The sequence below is a fragment of the Zootoca vivipara genome, chromosome 5 (genome assembly GCF_963506605.1).
Source record: "Zootoca vivipara chromosome 5, rZooViv1.1, whole genome shotgun sequence".
NCBI classification, from domain to species: Eukaryota; Metazoa; Chordata; class Lepidosauria; order Squamata; family Lacertidae; genus Zootoca; species Zootoca vivipara.
Genome location: NC_083280.1, coordinates 81,390,940 through 81,406,812, shown reverse-complemented (window position 1 = coordinate 81,406,812; position 15,873 = coordinate 81,390,940). Strand labels below are relative to the sequence as shown.

The following is a 15,873-nucleotide window of genomic DNA, read 5'->3' as shown; positions in this document are numbered from 1 at the left end:
ACCATGGATGGCTCCCCTCAGGGAATCGGTCGTGTCTCAGGCAAATCAGACTAGTGAGCTTAAGCACCATCAAATGTTGCAGAGGGGTTCTAGCTTCTACATAAAACATGAAATCATTCCACTTAGGCTGCTCACTGTGGCTCCTTGGTTATCTGTCCCTTCATAAGAAAGGCTTGAGCAAAGACACAAGGACAGAGTGTTACAGTACAAACAAACCCATCCCTCGGCCACTGAGCTCTGCATCCTGTTTCCAACATTGGACAAACCTGGATATTTCAAGAAGTTTGGAAGCAGTTTTTGGCAAGTGTGCCACAAGTCCAGGAGTTATGCGCTTTCACAAGGTGTTTCAGCTGGGGAGTACTGCCAGATCGGAAGTCTTGCTGGACCACACCAAAACTCCCACCCTGGTACTTCCAGCAATGATCAGCATTAGGTGCCTCTAGAAAGCTTGCGAGCAAGACTGTGCTGCAGCCAGGCTCACATGCTTTCCTGCCCCTACTCTCCAGGAGCGCCATAACCACCTGTTGCTTATTTTCCCTTGTGGCACCAGTGCTGCAGGTTACCTAGCTAACAGGTTAACCATCCTAAAATTTGACCAATTAACAAGAACAAAAATTTCTTCATGACCAGAGATGGCAACCCAATTTTGGAGACTACCAGGTACCCCGTGAAAACTTCCAACAGTACCTCTTCTAATTTCTGCTCCTTTTTCTTTACCGCCAGACGGCTGGACCTTCCGGGACATTTAACTTCTCCGCAGGGGTCATTGCAGTGAGGATATTTTAAAAACAATTTTAGGACTCTCTAAATCTTCAGGATAGATGGGAAGAAAACTTCTCTTTTGGTATTACGCGTCAGTACGATTAGATCATAACACAGAGGAACTTGTAGTGGAATACTGTACTCCCCATCCCAAGTCTCAAGACATCTGTCTGGTCTGGAAGCTTATAAAAGAGTGCAATGTGGGTTGATTATGCAGGTGGGAGATATAGGTATATAGATATTACAGTCTGTTCCTTTGGTCCGTCTTCTTGAAGCTCAACTGGTATCTATTGAATGAGAGAGAGAGGAAGGGAGATTGTAGTGACAATCCACCAAGCCATCGGTTTCTAGAGAAGGCAGCATTTGTTAAAAAGCAGGTGAAGGGTCACATCCCAGTGTTAGCCTTCCACTAACAGAAGCAGGCGGTGCAGTTTTCACTTGATCCTCTCTCCTACCCAAAAATAAATAAATTCCAGAGGTAACCAAATTTTCCAGAGCAGATTTCGGGGAGGCACAGGGTCCTGCAGAGGGGGAACTTCCTCTCTCCCCACCCCACTAGTGAAGGTTTTGCTAGATTAAAGCCCTTCTGTGAACAGGATTACTTCATTTACAGAAGGTCAACAATTAATAGTAGCTGATGAACTTGAAACAGATATTTCAGTAGTGTTACGCATCTCGGGAGTTTTAAGGCTACAGCAACCGACCATATTATTCCCCAAGTGAAGTGATCTTCAGGGTACAACTGCATTCTGTGCGCTGAATTGCAACATTTACAAGCGGTTGTGGACACTTGGATAATAGATGTGCTACATTTCTCTGGGATTCATACCTTCAAAGATATCCATCAAGGGAGTTCCAGGAGCAAGAGGAACATTCCATGCAGTTTCACTTATGGTGTTGAGCAGGGACTTGACTTCAGAGTCAAGAAGATCAGCCGTCTTTTCCACCTGCTAATGAAGAAAAGCGAAATTTAGGGTAATCCACTTCTATCAGCATCTCCTGAATTAGCCTGGTTCTATGGCTTAGTATTTGCGCGAACTCTGCCAAACAGCTTAACTTTGGTTGGTTGGTTGGTTTCCTTTATATCCCAACTTTTCCTTCAATGAGCTGGTGTACAAGGTTCTCCCCTCCCCATTTTCTCCTCTCCACAACCCTGTGAGGTAGGATGGTAGGCTGAGAGATGCTGACTGCCCCTAGGTCACCCAGTGAGTTTCATCGCTAAGTGCCAGCAAGCCACTATCAATCCAAAGGCATTGTCTGTTGTTGGCTTATGAATCTTGTCTTGGGCTATGACTTGACGTTGCATGTGAACCATACATAGCTGCCAAGTCTCCCGCTGAAAAATGCGGGATCAGCAGCGGCACGGCACTGGAAGTCGCTTCTACGCAACTTCCGGACATGTGTAGAAGCAACTTCCAGTGCCGCTCTGCCTGATTTTCGGTGCCCAGGCATGGGCGGAGCGGCATCTGAAGTCACTTCTACGCATTTCCAGACATTTGTAGAAGTGACTTCCGGTGCCGCACTACCCATGTCTGGGCACCAGAAATCGGGCAGCGCCAGCACCCAAAATGGAGCCTCCCTGGCAGGTAGGAATTCTGGGGGATTTCCGGGATTTTTTTCAATTCGGGAAACCAGCAGGAAACAGATTAAAATCTGGGGGTTTCCCGCGAAAAACGGGAGACTTTGCAGCTATGAAACCATAAGGCTTGTTTGACCACCCCATCGCAGATGTCCAGTCTACAAAGGTCACTCTAAGGCAAGAGCAAGGCTGGAAGAAACATCCAAGTTTTTCGGGGGAAAAGCCATGGTTTGTCTAGTCAACTGGGGGAACAATTTGTGGTCACCACAAGAACATTCTCTGCTTTACTGAATGGGCTCTGGGAGGCTCTTGTGTGGGTTTTGGAGGCTTTCGCAAGAGCCTCCCAGAACCCAGTAAGCAAATCGGAGAGCTTAAAGGTTCTTCCCATGATGGGCTTTTAAGCTCTCCGCCTTGCATGATTTCAGCTGTCTGGATGGCTGCCACGCACATAACACTGCAGCTGCACAAATTAAATGTGCGTAAGTTGCAAGACCATTGTGCCCCTTTCCTATTAGGTATGGTCAAACAAGAAGTGAAAAAAAGGATGAGAAGATATTTTTGTATTGAGTGGTGGCAGCAAGAATTTCAATCGCTAAATTATGGAAAACCCAGGAAGTCCCTACGATTAGAGATTGGCAAGAGAAATTAGTTATATTGATCTGGCCAAATTGACAAATTCGATAAGGGGTGGTTCAAATAAAAAGTTTAATAACAATTGGGAAAAATTCGGAATATATCTGCAAGAACTTGGTTTTAAAAACGAATATTTTGTAGAATTCCCAAGAGGAAAGTAAATGGATGCAGTGGGAAAGTTAAAAACTTTGAAGCCAGGGAGGAAGAGAAGGGGAAGTCAATCGGGATAAGATGATATGAATATGGATATTGAAATGAAGATGTAGAAGCTAGACCAATAAATATGGCAGAAGATAGGATAAGTTTTATTTGAATGTTTATGATTGTTTATTTGTATATATTTTTTGGTTGTTGTGTATTTTTTGTTGGAATTCTAGTTGACTGTTTTGTTTTATAATTATTTTAAATTCAATAAAGGTTATTTTAATCTTTTTTTTTAAAAAAGACCATTGTGCCCCTTGCCCATTTGGATTCATCACTCCCACAGTAAATGCAGATGCAGGTGGAAGTTCATCCTTTGCAAGCTATATCCGCTGTATACCAACCCTACGCCAAGGAGGGAGAGATAATCTGTAGAGAGCAGGATTAGCATTTCTGGTCTTGTGCTGCCCTCTAGTGGAGAAGGGTGTTGATTTATTTCTTAATTGAGATTAACCGGGGACTGACCTGGTTTGCATGTACATGTAATGTTAAATCACCTTCCTCTGGTGTGGTTGATAGGAGGAGTGTTTTTTGTCTGTTGAGTGTATAAATTTATATTATTTTTATTGTAACAGAACAAAATAAAGCAAATAGAGCTGCAAAGAAAACAAAAACAGGAACACACAAACGCCAAAAAAGAAAAGAAAATGGATATTGTGAGCTAGAAACAAATGAATTTCTTTACCAAAATCATATAGAGCACATTAAAGTCCTAAAGTACCAAGTAATACAAACAGGTTTACCTAATCTTGAAATGCAAGCCCCTCATTTTATGATTAACTGTAGTTTGGGGTTCAGATGCAATAGTAAACTATAGTTAAAATGGAAGGAGAAGCTTCTGCTTTCTTCAAAGTATGTGAGCCTGAGGCTAATTCTCATACCTCTGAATGTTCCATGCAAATACAGCCAGTGAGAGGTTCTTATACGTTGCTGTAAACACAAACCGAGGTAAAATAAAAGTGCTCTGTGCAAAACGTGGATGAAGAATCGAGGCAAGAATCCATTTCACAATCAGATTTCTGCCTAGACAAAGTTTCATGCACAGTCGTACCTTGGTTGTCAAACGCCTTGGTGCTCCTACATTTCGGCTCCTGAACGATCGAAACCCAGAAGTGAGTGTTCCGGTTTCCGAACTTTTTTTGGAAGCCGAATCTCCGACGGGGCTTCCACGGCTTTTGATTGGCTGCAGGAGGTTCCTGCAGCCAATCAGAAGCCGCGCTTTGGTTTCCAAATGTTTTGGAAGTCGAACAGACTTCTGGAACGGATTCTGTTCGACTTCCAAGATACAATTGTACTCCCCAAAGTGATCATGGGTGATTTGCATTTAACCTGTCCTTACTAGCTCAAGGCAACGTACATGGATTTTCCCTGCACAAACATGTTATCAACATATAACAAACCACGTGGGGTAGGTTAAGATGAAAGATGGTGACTAAGCCAAAACTGATGATCATGCCTAAACAGGGATTTAATCCTAGATGTGGTGCTCCATCCACTTCATCACCCTGGCTTTAACATCTGCATGGGAAAACCACTGTACAGTAATTAGCTATTGGTTACATAACCTAGTTTTGTTTATTCCAGCTCTCAAGGACTTAAGGCAGAGCAGGAAATTCACAGCCTTTTAAAAAGCTAAAGACAGCAAGGATTGAACCTGAGACAGTCCATCCACAATGTATGAGCTGTAATAATGAATCCATAGCCCTGCTTGCTGGTATACTGCCACATCTAATTGCCCCTGAACCTTCCCAGCACAGTAGTTCAGATATTATTTGTAAGTGTCTAAAGCAGGCATCCCCAAACTGCGGCCCTCCAGATGTTTTGGCCTACAATTCCCATGATCCCTAGCTAACAGGACCAGTGGTCAGGGAAGATGGGAATTGTAGTCCAAAACATCTGGAGGGCCGAAGTTTGGAGATGCCTGGTCTAAAGCAAGATTCATGAAAAGAAAAATGTTGTATTCCCCACCCCACCTCAGTGTGACACAATTACAGATCTCTTGCCCCTTTGACTGCGACCCATATTTTGTGTGTGTGAGCCATTTTGGAAAGGTACCAAGGAACAGACTGGAAGAGTAACTGTGCCTGTAACATTGCTCTGCTAGATCGCCTTACCTCTTGGATAGTATCTAAGCGCTTATGAATTGTATTGTGGTCATCACACCAGTCATTCTGCTCCGAACTCCCTGTGAGATCAGTGACAGGATCAGCAGCAACTGCAAGAGGGGGGGGAGAAGCAAGCAATATTAAAACTTTGCCTAGGCTTTGTTTTGTTTTTTTATTCCACACTATATTTAGGTTTTGAAAAATACTCAGAATCCCCCATGTGTGGGAACATCCACGGAAGAGTTGAACTCTTAAGGGTTCCACAATTCAGCAGAACTGGGACCTCCTATAGCAGGCTTCCTCAAACTTAGCCCTCCAGATGTTTTGAGGCTACAATTCCCATCATCCCTGACCACTGGTCCTGCTAGCTAGGGATCATGGGAGTTGTAGGCCAAAAACATCTGGAGGGCCGAGAGTGAGGAAGCCTGCCCTATAGCATCAAAGCTCATCAGGGGTGACACACCACTGAGATGATCTCTTCTTTCTAAAGTTTACTAGTGTGTGGAGGGAAATATGCCAAAGATCACAACCATGTGGTATTTCAATATAATACCAAAAGAACAGAACAGGCAACTGAACTCTATTAGGGTAAGCGACATTATTTATTTGTTGATGGATCATCTCAGTCGCCCTCCTCTGCACACGGTTCCAGCTTGTCAATATCCTTCTTAAATTGTGGTGCCCAGAACTGGGCATGGTTTTCCATTTGACCAAGGCAGAATAGAGTGGTGGTATTACTTCTCTTGATGCAGCCTGGAATCGCATTAGCTTTTTTTGCTGCTGCATCACACTGTTGACTCATGTTAAGCTTGTGGTCTAGATCCTTAATAAATAGTAATATTGTTCGTTATATTTACAGTATATAGTTTACATCAATAATATGTTGTTGTTGTTGTTGTTGTTGTTAAAAAACGTAAGAACAGAAACTGGAGCACTGTGAGATTAGGTGCATCAGTCCACATAGCGCTAGATCGGGCATCCCCAAACTTTGGCCCTCCAGATGTTTTGGACTACAATTCCCATCTTCCCCGACCACTGGTCCTGTTAGCTAGGGATCATGGGAATTGTAGGCCAAAACATCTTGAGGGCTGAAGTTTGGGGATGCCTTCGCTAGAATGTTTACTCTGGCCAACTGAATTCAAGATGATTTATCCGACAGTAAATTAGTATTAGTGCTAATTATTTACACTGGTTTCTTTATTTTGCCTTTAGCATTGTTTTTATATGAGGGAAGCTGTCTCCTCATAATGGCAACACAACAATCTCTTTTTAAATCTTTATGGAAAGAAAAACAACATGTAATTAAATAGCAGGGAAAAGGCCCTGCTCAAATATTTGGCCAACCATCAAACCTTAAAAGGTTTGTAGTGGAGGCCCCACCCATTTCAGAATGATGAGTGCAACCAAAACTATGTGGAACTCGCTTGCCTCAAAGTCAGGAAAGTTGGTTAAAAGTGTGTGTAACGCTAAACCACCACTGAGCTTTGGGAAATGTTTTTCAGGGGGGAACAGCAAATGTCAACAATGTATTCCCTGACTTAATATGAAAGAGGCCACTTGACACGGGAAACTCCCAAGATGTTACTATAAAATAAGTACAAATGCTGCCAGTTTAAGAAAACGTAGGCTGTCAGCAGGTTTTTAACTTGGCATGGTAACTCTGGCCTGTGGCTGGTATGTATAATCACCTCAATGGGAAATAATGGAATTTCCAAAAAGAATTTATTTCCCTTAATTTACTTCCAGAGAGCATATCCCACAGATCCGTCGTATACTTTGTCCCTGCACAGCACTGAAAATTTTCAGCTTTAAAACTCATCTAAAAACTTCATGCCACCACCACCTTTTCCTTCCTGCCTGGTTATTCCTTTGTTGCAAAACATCACCTGTCTGCTGCCCAAAATGTTCACCTCTTCAATCACTCAGGCATATGACGCCTCCTCAAATTCCTACCCTGGTTTCCTACATCCAGTGAAATCTCTTCACCTCTCTAGTGCTTTTTTCCTCTGGGGAACGCAGGGGTACGCATACCCCTAAACATTTTGTGAATCTTTGTACTTTTGTCCATTTGCTGTATTTATTTTTCCCGGTTTGAACTATAAAATGGTGGTTTTCTTGAGTCAAAACGAGAGTGCCACTAAACATTTTTTAAGGAAAAAAAAGCACTGCCTCTCTCAGAACAACCTTAGCGTCCATAGGTAGGTTAGGCTGAAACCTGATTAACTGGCCCAAGGTCACTGGGTGAGTTTCTGGGCTGAGTGGCGATTGGAACATGGGTCTCTCAAGTCCTAATCCAACTAAGGGTTAACAACAATACCATGCCAACTATTGCTTTGCTCAGCAATATAAACAGATGAGGAAAAAAGTCTGACAGCATTTTTGTTTTGGAATTAACTTTCAAACCAGATAATAATTAATGTGAGTTATTCTAATTAAAGAGGCAACGTTCCTAGCCGTAGGACACAAAGCCACACACAGCACGATGCAACCAGAATAACTGTTTCCACATGTGGTATCAACATCTGCTTGGAATTTCTTGGGCCACTGAGTAAGAAGCATGGCAGCTTCGAGGGTTTTTTTTTTTTTTGCTGAATGCTTTCCTGGACTCATTGTGACTTATTCCTGATTAAAATGTTTCTGTTTTCACTTATGCTGGGGAAACCTCAGTAAGTTAAAAATCCTGTTTTTTAATGCATCATGCACAGCAGATAAGAGAAGCACAATTCCAAGATAAAACATCAGCCAGCATGGAGGGGGGGAAACAGAGTTTTGAGTGAAGTAATCACATGAGCCAGGTGGCGCAGTGGGTTAAACCACAGAGCCTAGGGCTTGCCGATCAGAAGGTCGGCGGTTCGAATCCCTGTGACGGGGTAAGCTCCCGTTGCTTGGTCCCAGCTCCTGCTAACCTAGCAGTTCGAAAGCACGTCAAAGTGCAAGTAGATAAATAGGAACCGCTACAGACAGCGGGAAGGTAAACGGCGTTTCCATGTGCTGCTCTGGTTTGCCAGAAGCGGCTTTGTCATGCTGGCCACATGACCTGGAAGCTATACGCCGACTCCCTCGGCCAATAATGCGAGATGAGCGCGCAACCCCAGAGTCGGTCACGACTGGACCTAATGGTCAGGGGTCCCTTTACCTTTACCTTAATCACATGAGCACAACCAGTGGTGTGTAGAAAATGGTCTTTTCAAAATAAAAGCTACCCAAAGGCTGGTTCAGATGTGACATTCATGTTCTACCAAGCTGAAAATGAGTGTCAGGCATGGCAGCTCCTCCCTTGTCTATCTTTCCTTCACTAACAAACCAGGATCTCTGCATCAAAGCTGGGACACAGGGAAAGCCTAGTTCACAAGCCCAACACTCATTTCTGGCTTCATATCTTCACAAAGATAAGAACGTGACTCCACGTTCTGACTCCAAACCGGGACAAAACGTCTAAATTTTTATATGTTGTGTCCAAGCTTAGTGGACTGCATATTGCTTAAAACTCATTTAACAAGCAGGCAGAAATAGGGCTTCGGAGATATATGGTTTATCCAAGTAGATCTGAAATAGAGTCCTTGGACTGCTTCTGTTTCCCTGCCCATCCATTCCAGATAGCCTTTCTTGCTAAAGTTTGTGGATATCACTACTTTGGGGGGGGGGCTGAACTGGACTAATTGCTCTTTAAATGTAAATTTGAGCTGGACTGCATTCGTCCCACCTTCAGAAAATGCACCTATTCCAAGATGAGGCAGTACACACACCTTCAAAGATAGGGAGATGTTGAGCTTTTTTTTTTTTTAGTTTTGCCCAAAACTGTTGAGCTTTTTTGGCAAATTCACCAAAACAAAATGAAGTTTTTGAGCTGTTTTTAAGGAAAATAGTCAAAAACGACACTGCCAACATGAGTTGGATTTTTTTTTTTGCCCAGGCACAGATATGTCCAGGAAGTTCCAGACACATGGCAACCCTACTAGACACCAAACCACCTCATCTCACCTGGAGACCCTGCCACAAGCTCTCATCCAATGCCTAATGCCAAAATTTAGGAGGAGGTCCAACCACCAACTTGCCAGAGGAAATGCTTTGCTTGCTATTTGTGTGTGTGTGTGTGTGTGTGTGTGTGTGTGTGTGTGTGTGTGATGCTGTTGCTAAAATAAAGACATGGTGGGGCAGAACCAGTGAAAATGGTGACAAGCCAAAGAGGCGAAGTTTCCTCATAAGCCTGAATAATTTGGTTCAGGCTGTTCTTGTTGTTGCTATCTTCTGTACTCTAGCGTGCGGGAGCCTCATAAAGCAGCAGGGTGGAATGTAAGTTCTGATAGAATAAAGCAAAGATTCTTAACAGTGGATTGTAGCCAAGGGTGAGAGTTGATTTCTAAAAAGAAATCTGGGAGCGGAATATACTGAGGTCATTCTCTCCAGCAGAGACAATTTCTTATGCACAGCCTATTTTGATTAATGCAAAAAAACAACCCACCATTTCTTTTCTTAGATATGTAGCCTCAAAGCAGCCATTGTCAAATTGTTCTTGGTGCATTCTCAGTTAACACAGTATGACTGTCAGACCCAATGGGTCTGGCTCGTTCCCATGTGAACTGAGTCAACCATCTCCCTGGGATCCTATCCAACGCACAAAGATTCCTCCTCTAGCAAAGCAACGTGAAAAAGGTTCCTTGGAAAATATAGGCACCTGAATGCATGTCTCTCTTATATCGTGAGGTCAAACAAAAGATCCACAGAGCCGAGGTGATTTTTGTCTGGGTGTTTTTGTCCCACTTGGTTTCGTTTACTTGACAACGTCCCCTCTGTCCAAAATATTACGTCAGGGTAATAAGAACTCGCTTGGCTTAATTCTGCGCTTCCTTTGGCTATCCTTCCTTGCGCTCGGGAAGAAGATAAATATTTCTGAGAGGACTAAGAGCACTTTCAATTGCTCTTCAGTGGTAGATGGAGTTATGTGTCTGTGTGATTATGGTGATACTTAGCACCGACAGAGTTCTTCAGAGTGTTCAAAGTACTTTACAAAGTATATTACTTTGGAGTTATAATTCCGACAAGCCTGGAAGATCTGAGCTCCCTGGAATAGTCCATACCCTCCAAGTGTCCCGATTTTCCAGGGATAGTCCCGGAATTGCAAAACTCATCTTGGCTTACCCCGCCAGTGCTGCCGTAGCCGAGCCTGGAGAGGAGGATGAGCCAGGGCTTGTACCGAGCAGTGACAGTGGCTGGCAGGAGCATCCCATGGCCTCTCCATGGCCAATGATGCCAGCCTCCTCCCTTGGGGAGCTTGTAGAGCTGCTGGAGAGTGGGCAAGGAGCAGGAGGAGAGGCTGCCGCTGCCAAGGCTGCCGCTGCCTTGTGTGACGTATCAGCTCTGAGGGGCAGGCAAAGGGCAGGGCTGCCCTGGGAGGGAAGAAAGTCTTGATTTAAAAAATAACAATACTTTGTGTGTTTGCATCTAAGCTTGCCCCTTTCCAAAGTTTACTTATTGGTGTGTTTTTCTTTGTGTAAATCTACCCAATAACAAAATAAAATCGAGTCAAGGGGTTTTTTCAGGACGGTCAGGAGCACGTGTGCCGTGTCCTGGTGACATAGTTGTGTTGGCACCTGCCTTTCTTCCGATAGGAAATGCTCCACGGTGGGGGGTGGGGAACACGGAAATGGGGGTGTCTAGTGGGAACAGTCCCTATTTTCATTTGAGGAATGTTGGAGGGTATTCATTTGTACTCTGCCTTTGGGATCCAAAGTTTCTCCCCCAGCTGGCTACACTTTTCAGTTGCTAACCCATAAAACCTCCCAATTAAGCACAAAAAACAGCAAGCTCAAACAACAAAAGCTAAAATCCAACCAGAACGAAACAATCGTTCATCAATATGTATTTACTTGATTTGTGTTTGACAATGTGAAAACTTGCCCCCAATTCCATCTCATAAAATCAGAATGACTTCAAGCCCATGAAGTTACTGTAGGGATAAAATCCTGATTGTGCTACTTTGCATTCTCATAATGGGAGCCAAAACCACTGCAGAACAGAGTTTTGTGAGTTGTGATGGGAATATAAACCTTAGGATTAGTGTTTTTTTAAAAAATAAAATAAAAATGTTGCAAATATTTTTCAGAGGGGTAGCTGTGTTAAGTCTCTTGCAGCAAACACAACAAAGAGTCTTGTGGTACCTTGATGACCAACAAATGTGTTATAGCCACAATAATGTTGGTTTGGCTGTTCCAGACTCACACATTTCACTAGAGCAGTGTTTCTCAACCAGTGTGCCTCCAGATGTTTTGGGACTACAACTCCCATCATTCCTGACCACTGGTCTTGCTAGCTAGGGATGATGGGAGTTGTAGTCCCAAAACATCTGGAGGCACACTGGTTGAGAAACACTGCACTAGAGGACTGTCCAGAGCTATGGAGTCTTAATTAAAGCTGTAGCAGACATGGATCTTGTGTAAAACCTTTCACACTTGTGGCCATATTATATTTTTATTACTTTAAGGTAAAAGTAGTTGCCATCGATTCCTATACCCTTGCCACAGATTGAGGGGAATTTTCTCTTGGTAGTTTTCTCGTGTACTCCTCTGGAAATAACTTCAGCTGTAACTGGACATTAGAAGTTTGCAGGTGCCAGAAAGAAATGGCAACCACTGAAAAAGCTGTTTTAGGCACATCTGAGAGTTTGCATGTGCACTGATGTGATTTGAGGTTGGTTGGGTTTTTTTTAATCTGCAGAGCCCATCACAAAATGCTTTGGAGATTCCCCTCAGGACAAAACTAGAGGTGATGGTGACAAACCTGTTCACTTGAACCCAGGTATATCCCAAACATGCATATAATGGGGGGCAGATGACAGCTGTTGTTTTTTAGAGTAAAAGGAGAACACAGATGTTGGGCACGAAATCCTCTGTACCTGCCCATGGCCTCCCCTCTCTCTCACTCCACTGTCCTCCCAGCTTGGCATCTAAACCATATGAAGGTAAAAAGTGCTTGTGGGAACAAGTTGAAGGGACATAAACAATAAAGATGGGGAGGGTTTACCATCTGCCCCCCACCTCCAGAACACATATTTTACCCAACCAGATGGGTGGGGTATAAATAATAAAAAATGTATTATCATCATCAACCTCATCATCATTATTATACAGTTGCCTGCTCCTTTTGCTCTAAACAACAGGACACATGCATACCGTTCACATAGGACTGTCACAGACCTCGATTTAAATTAGTGGGCTTCCTGCCACATAGTTTGTTTATCCCTTGATGTCTAGTACTGAGCTACTTAAGAAGAACAAATTACAATAAATAATTTGCTGTGTAATTATGGGGGTTTGCTGCCTGAAAAACGCAAGTCCTCTCAAACCTTGGGCATGTTGAACAGCCTGCATAGTTAGAATCATAGAATCATAGAGTTGGAAGAGACCACAAGGGCCATCCAGTCCAACCCCCTGCCAAGCAGGAAACACCATCAAAGCATTCCTGACAGATGGTTGTCAAGCCTCCGCTTAAAGACCTCCAAAGGAGACTCCACCACACTCCTTAGCAGCAAATTCCACTGCCCAACAGCTCTTACTGTCAGGATGTTCTTCCTAATGTTTAGGTGGAATCTTCTTTCTTGTAGTTTGAATCCATTGCTCCGCGTCCGCTTCTCTGGAGCAGCAGAAAACAACCTTTCTCCCTCCTCTATATGACATCCTTTTATATATTTGAACATGGCTATCATATCTCCCCTTAACCTTCTCTTCTCCAGGCTAAACATACCTAGCTCCCTAAGCCATTCCTCATAAGGCAGGGCCGGCTCTAGGTAGACCTCTGGTGGTGCAGTGCGCCAGGGCGCTGGGCCGACAGGCCGGGCGGCACGCAGCAAAGCCACGCGGAAACCATGCTGCGCCCTGCGAGGGCGGGGGCGCCGGAGCGATCTCCGCCCTTCAGCACCAGGGCACCCGACCTCCTCGAGACTGCCCTGGCATAAGGCATCGTTTCCAGGCCTTTGGCCATTTGGGTTGCATTCTGGCCATTATCTGTGGGTGCCACTTCAATAATACTTACTGTAGTTTTCAAAGGTGTGTGTGCAGGAGCTGGTATCTATGTGTGCATATTTCTTGCTGAATGGGGAATTGTGTGTGCAATTCCACAGCACACTCCCACTGCTGGTTTGGGAAACTGTGTACAAGGAGTGTTAGCTGCCATCCATATGTATCCTGCAGCTATGCTGTTATTTGTTACAAAATACTGTGTTATGATGCATTTCCCCACAAAACAGTTTTGAGCCAAACTGAGAAAGAAAAACCGCCTGGCTGCGTTTTGAGCCAGTAATGTCTACACATCCTCAAGGCACAAAGCAACTCAAGAAGGTAGTACAACTAAAGCAGATCCGAAAGAGGAAAGTGGGGGTGGGAGCCAAATCAACAAGAAAAGTCCCAACTTGAATGTATTTCAAGTGAAAGGTATTATTTTGCAACTGCGTCTGCATTTAGTGCTGCTTGCCAATCAACTGATCTGCCTGCAAGTTGGATTAGTTCCATGGCATTTGCCACAAGTGCTCAAAGGTTTGCCTCAGTAATTCTTATAACAGTCCTGTAAGGTAGTTCTACATTTATTATTATTATTATTATTATTATTATTATTATTATTATTATTATTATTCCCAGACTGCAGATTTGAGGCCAAGGTTGAGAGACAGTGGCTTGATCTGGCAATTGAGAACAGAGGCGGGAATTGTCCTGACTTACAGCTTATTACTCACTGCTTCTACATACCTAATAACTAAAGCAAACTCACAAGAGGGAACAAAATAAAAAATTCCTTCCAGCAGCACCTTAGAGACCAACTATGCATGCACACAAAAGCTCATACCAATGGCAAACTTACTTGGTCTCTAAGGTGCTGCTGGAAGGAATTCTTTTATTTTGTTTCGACTACGTCAGACCAACACGGCTACCTACCTATAACTTCACAAGAGGGAAGTGAGGATCTACAAGTGGGATTTGCAGCCTATGTTTACTGTGATATAGGCTGGCAGGCAGCATCCATATACCTGGATAAAATTAATTAATGCTTGAAGAAATGCCACAAAAACAACCTGTCTACACAGCCCTTTAGCATTTCTATGCAATGCCGAAAGAACAGCAAGTATAAGGGGTGAGGAAAATGTACCCAATGGAGACTGTAAGAGAAGCATGAAAGCCTACCCCAGTACCCCATGGCAAAACCAAAAATCTTTGCAGATTTAAAGCAATGTCTAGCAAGGATTTTTTATACCCTGTTCATTTCAGTGAGAAAGTTAAACACTGCCAAAGTTTTCTTCTACTGAAATAAATTTTAGCCAAATCCTATGCAAATTAATTCAGAAGTGGGACCCCATAAATTCAATTACTGTATACTCCAAAGAGCTGCACCCTTTATATTGTTTGCCTTCACTAGATTGCACCCTTATTCAAGAATGGCAGTGTGTGACACAAAGGTATCTTTAAAATACTTCTACACGCTAAGAGTCTAAGATCCAGCATCATGCAAACGGTTTGTATTTTCCCTACTACAATATGCAGTCCAATAAAACAACTTATAGTGGCAAACACAGCACTATTAACCAAGGAAAAACTTTAGAAATAGGCTACCAAGCATCTTCATTCCTAGCTTCTTGAAACACTGATGTTCTCGCAGCAATATAATTCTTTCTTAAGCTCTCCCAAACTGAACGCTGTTAAGAAGGCCATATGATTGACTGACAAAAGTGAATTGCACTTGAACCTGCATACCATTTTGGTGAAGCCTGACAAGTGCTGCATATTTTTGAAACCCTGTAAAAGTTTATAGTTTGCGTCTATAAAACATGATCTCCAATTGCACAGAGGTCATGCTTATTATGTAGGGCTTTCCTTATGTGAACTTCAGAAGTTAAAACATCCCGCTGGCTGTTTTGAACCAAGAATGAGCACGTTATATTTCTATCCATCTCTAACAATTTGCTTCCGATGGCTGCTCTTCCCTCGAGCAGATATTGCTTCTACAAGCTGCCAGTTTTGAAAGACTTACCCAATCCTTGTCCGTTCAGCATTAGAATAAAAAGCAGAGGCCAAATGCAAAGCATAGTTTCAGAGGCTCCGTCCGGAGGAATCTCTCCTGGTCCAGCAGATGAAGAGAAATAAGCAGCCTCTCTCCCCAGTATGCACTGGCCCTCTGCAGAAGAGTTTGGATTGGCAGCCGGAGAATTGGGAGGAAATAGTCTCTGGCTGCTGAGCCAAGTTTCTTAGGCGGTCCTCGCCTTCCTTTCTCCCCACCCCCATCCAAGCCACCCTTTAAACTCCACATAGGGACCAGTCACCCTGGGAAACGCATTCTAGGCCAAATCTGCTGAAGCGAAAGGTGGGCTGTGTGAGAGTTTGTTATTTATTTATATGGAGCAAGATTGGAATGTGCCAAAAAAAAAAAAGAGCTCCGCTGAATACAACGAATTGGATCAAGCACAGAGCAGCTGCCTTGGATTTCTGTGTGCAGAGTTTTTAATCACTCTGCAGGAGAGAACAACGTGGGGTTCACCAGTCTGGCCTATTATTACTTGTTTGGTTAGATTTCTTTAAGAATCCCACTCTGTCTTGAAAGCTCAGCGCAGGC

General features: G+C 43.5%; 1 protein-coding gene across 2 annotated transcripts; it reads right to left on the bottom strand.

Moving 5' to 3' along the window:
- Positions 1 to 70: 70 nt before the first annotated feature.
- On the bottom strand, positions 71 to 15,535 carry PLAC9 (placenta associated 9). 2 transcript variants are annotated; one of them, XM_060275005.1, is made up of 4 exons: positions 15,295 to 15,535; positions 5,290 to 5,390; positions 1,592 to 1,709; positions 71 to 1,049 (listed from the first exon to the last, which is right to left on the bottom strand). In XM_060275005.1, exons 1-4 carry the CDS (start codon positions 15,347 to 15,349, stop codon positions 1,039 to 1,041), a joined length of 285 nt encoding a protein of 94 aa, XP_060130988.1. In that variant the 5' UTR covers positions 15,350 to 15,535; the 3' UTR covers positions 71 to 1,038. The 2 variants fall into 2 exon arrangements, with proteins under 2 accessions (XP_060130988.1, XP_034994552.2); XM_035138661.2 differs by having other exon boundaries at positions 1,592 to 1,712; positions 15,295 to 15,521.
- Positions 15,536 to 15,873: the final 338 nt, after the last annotated feature.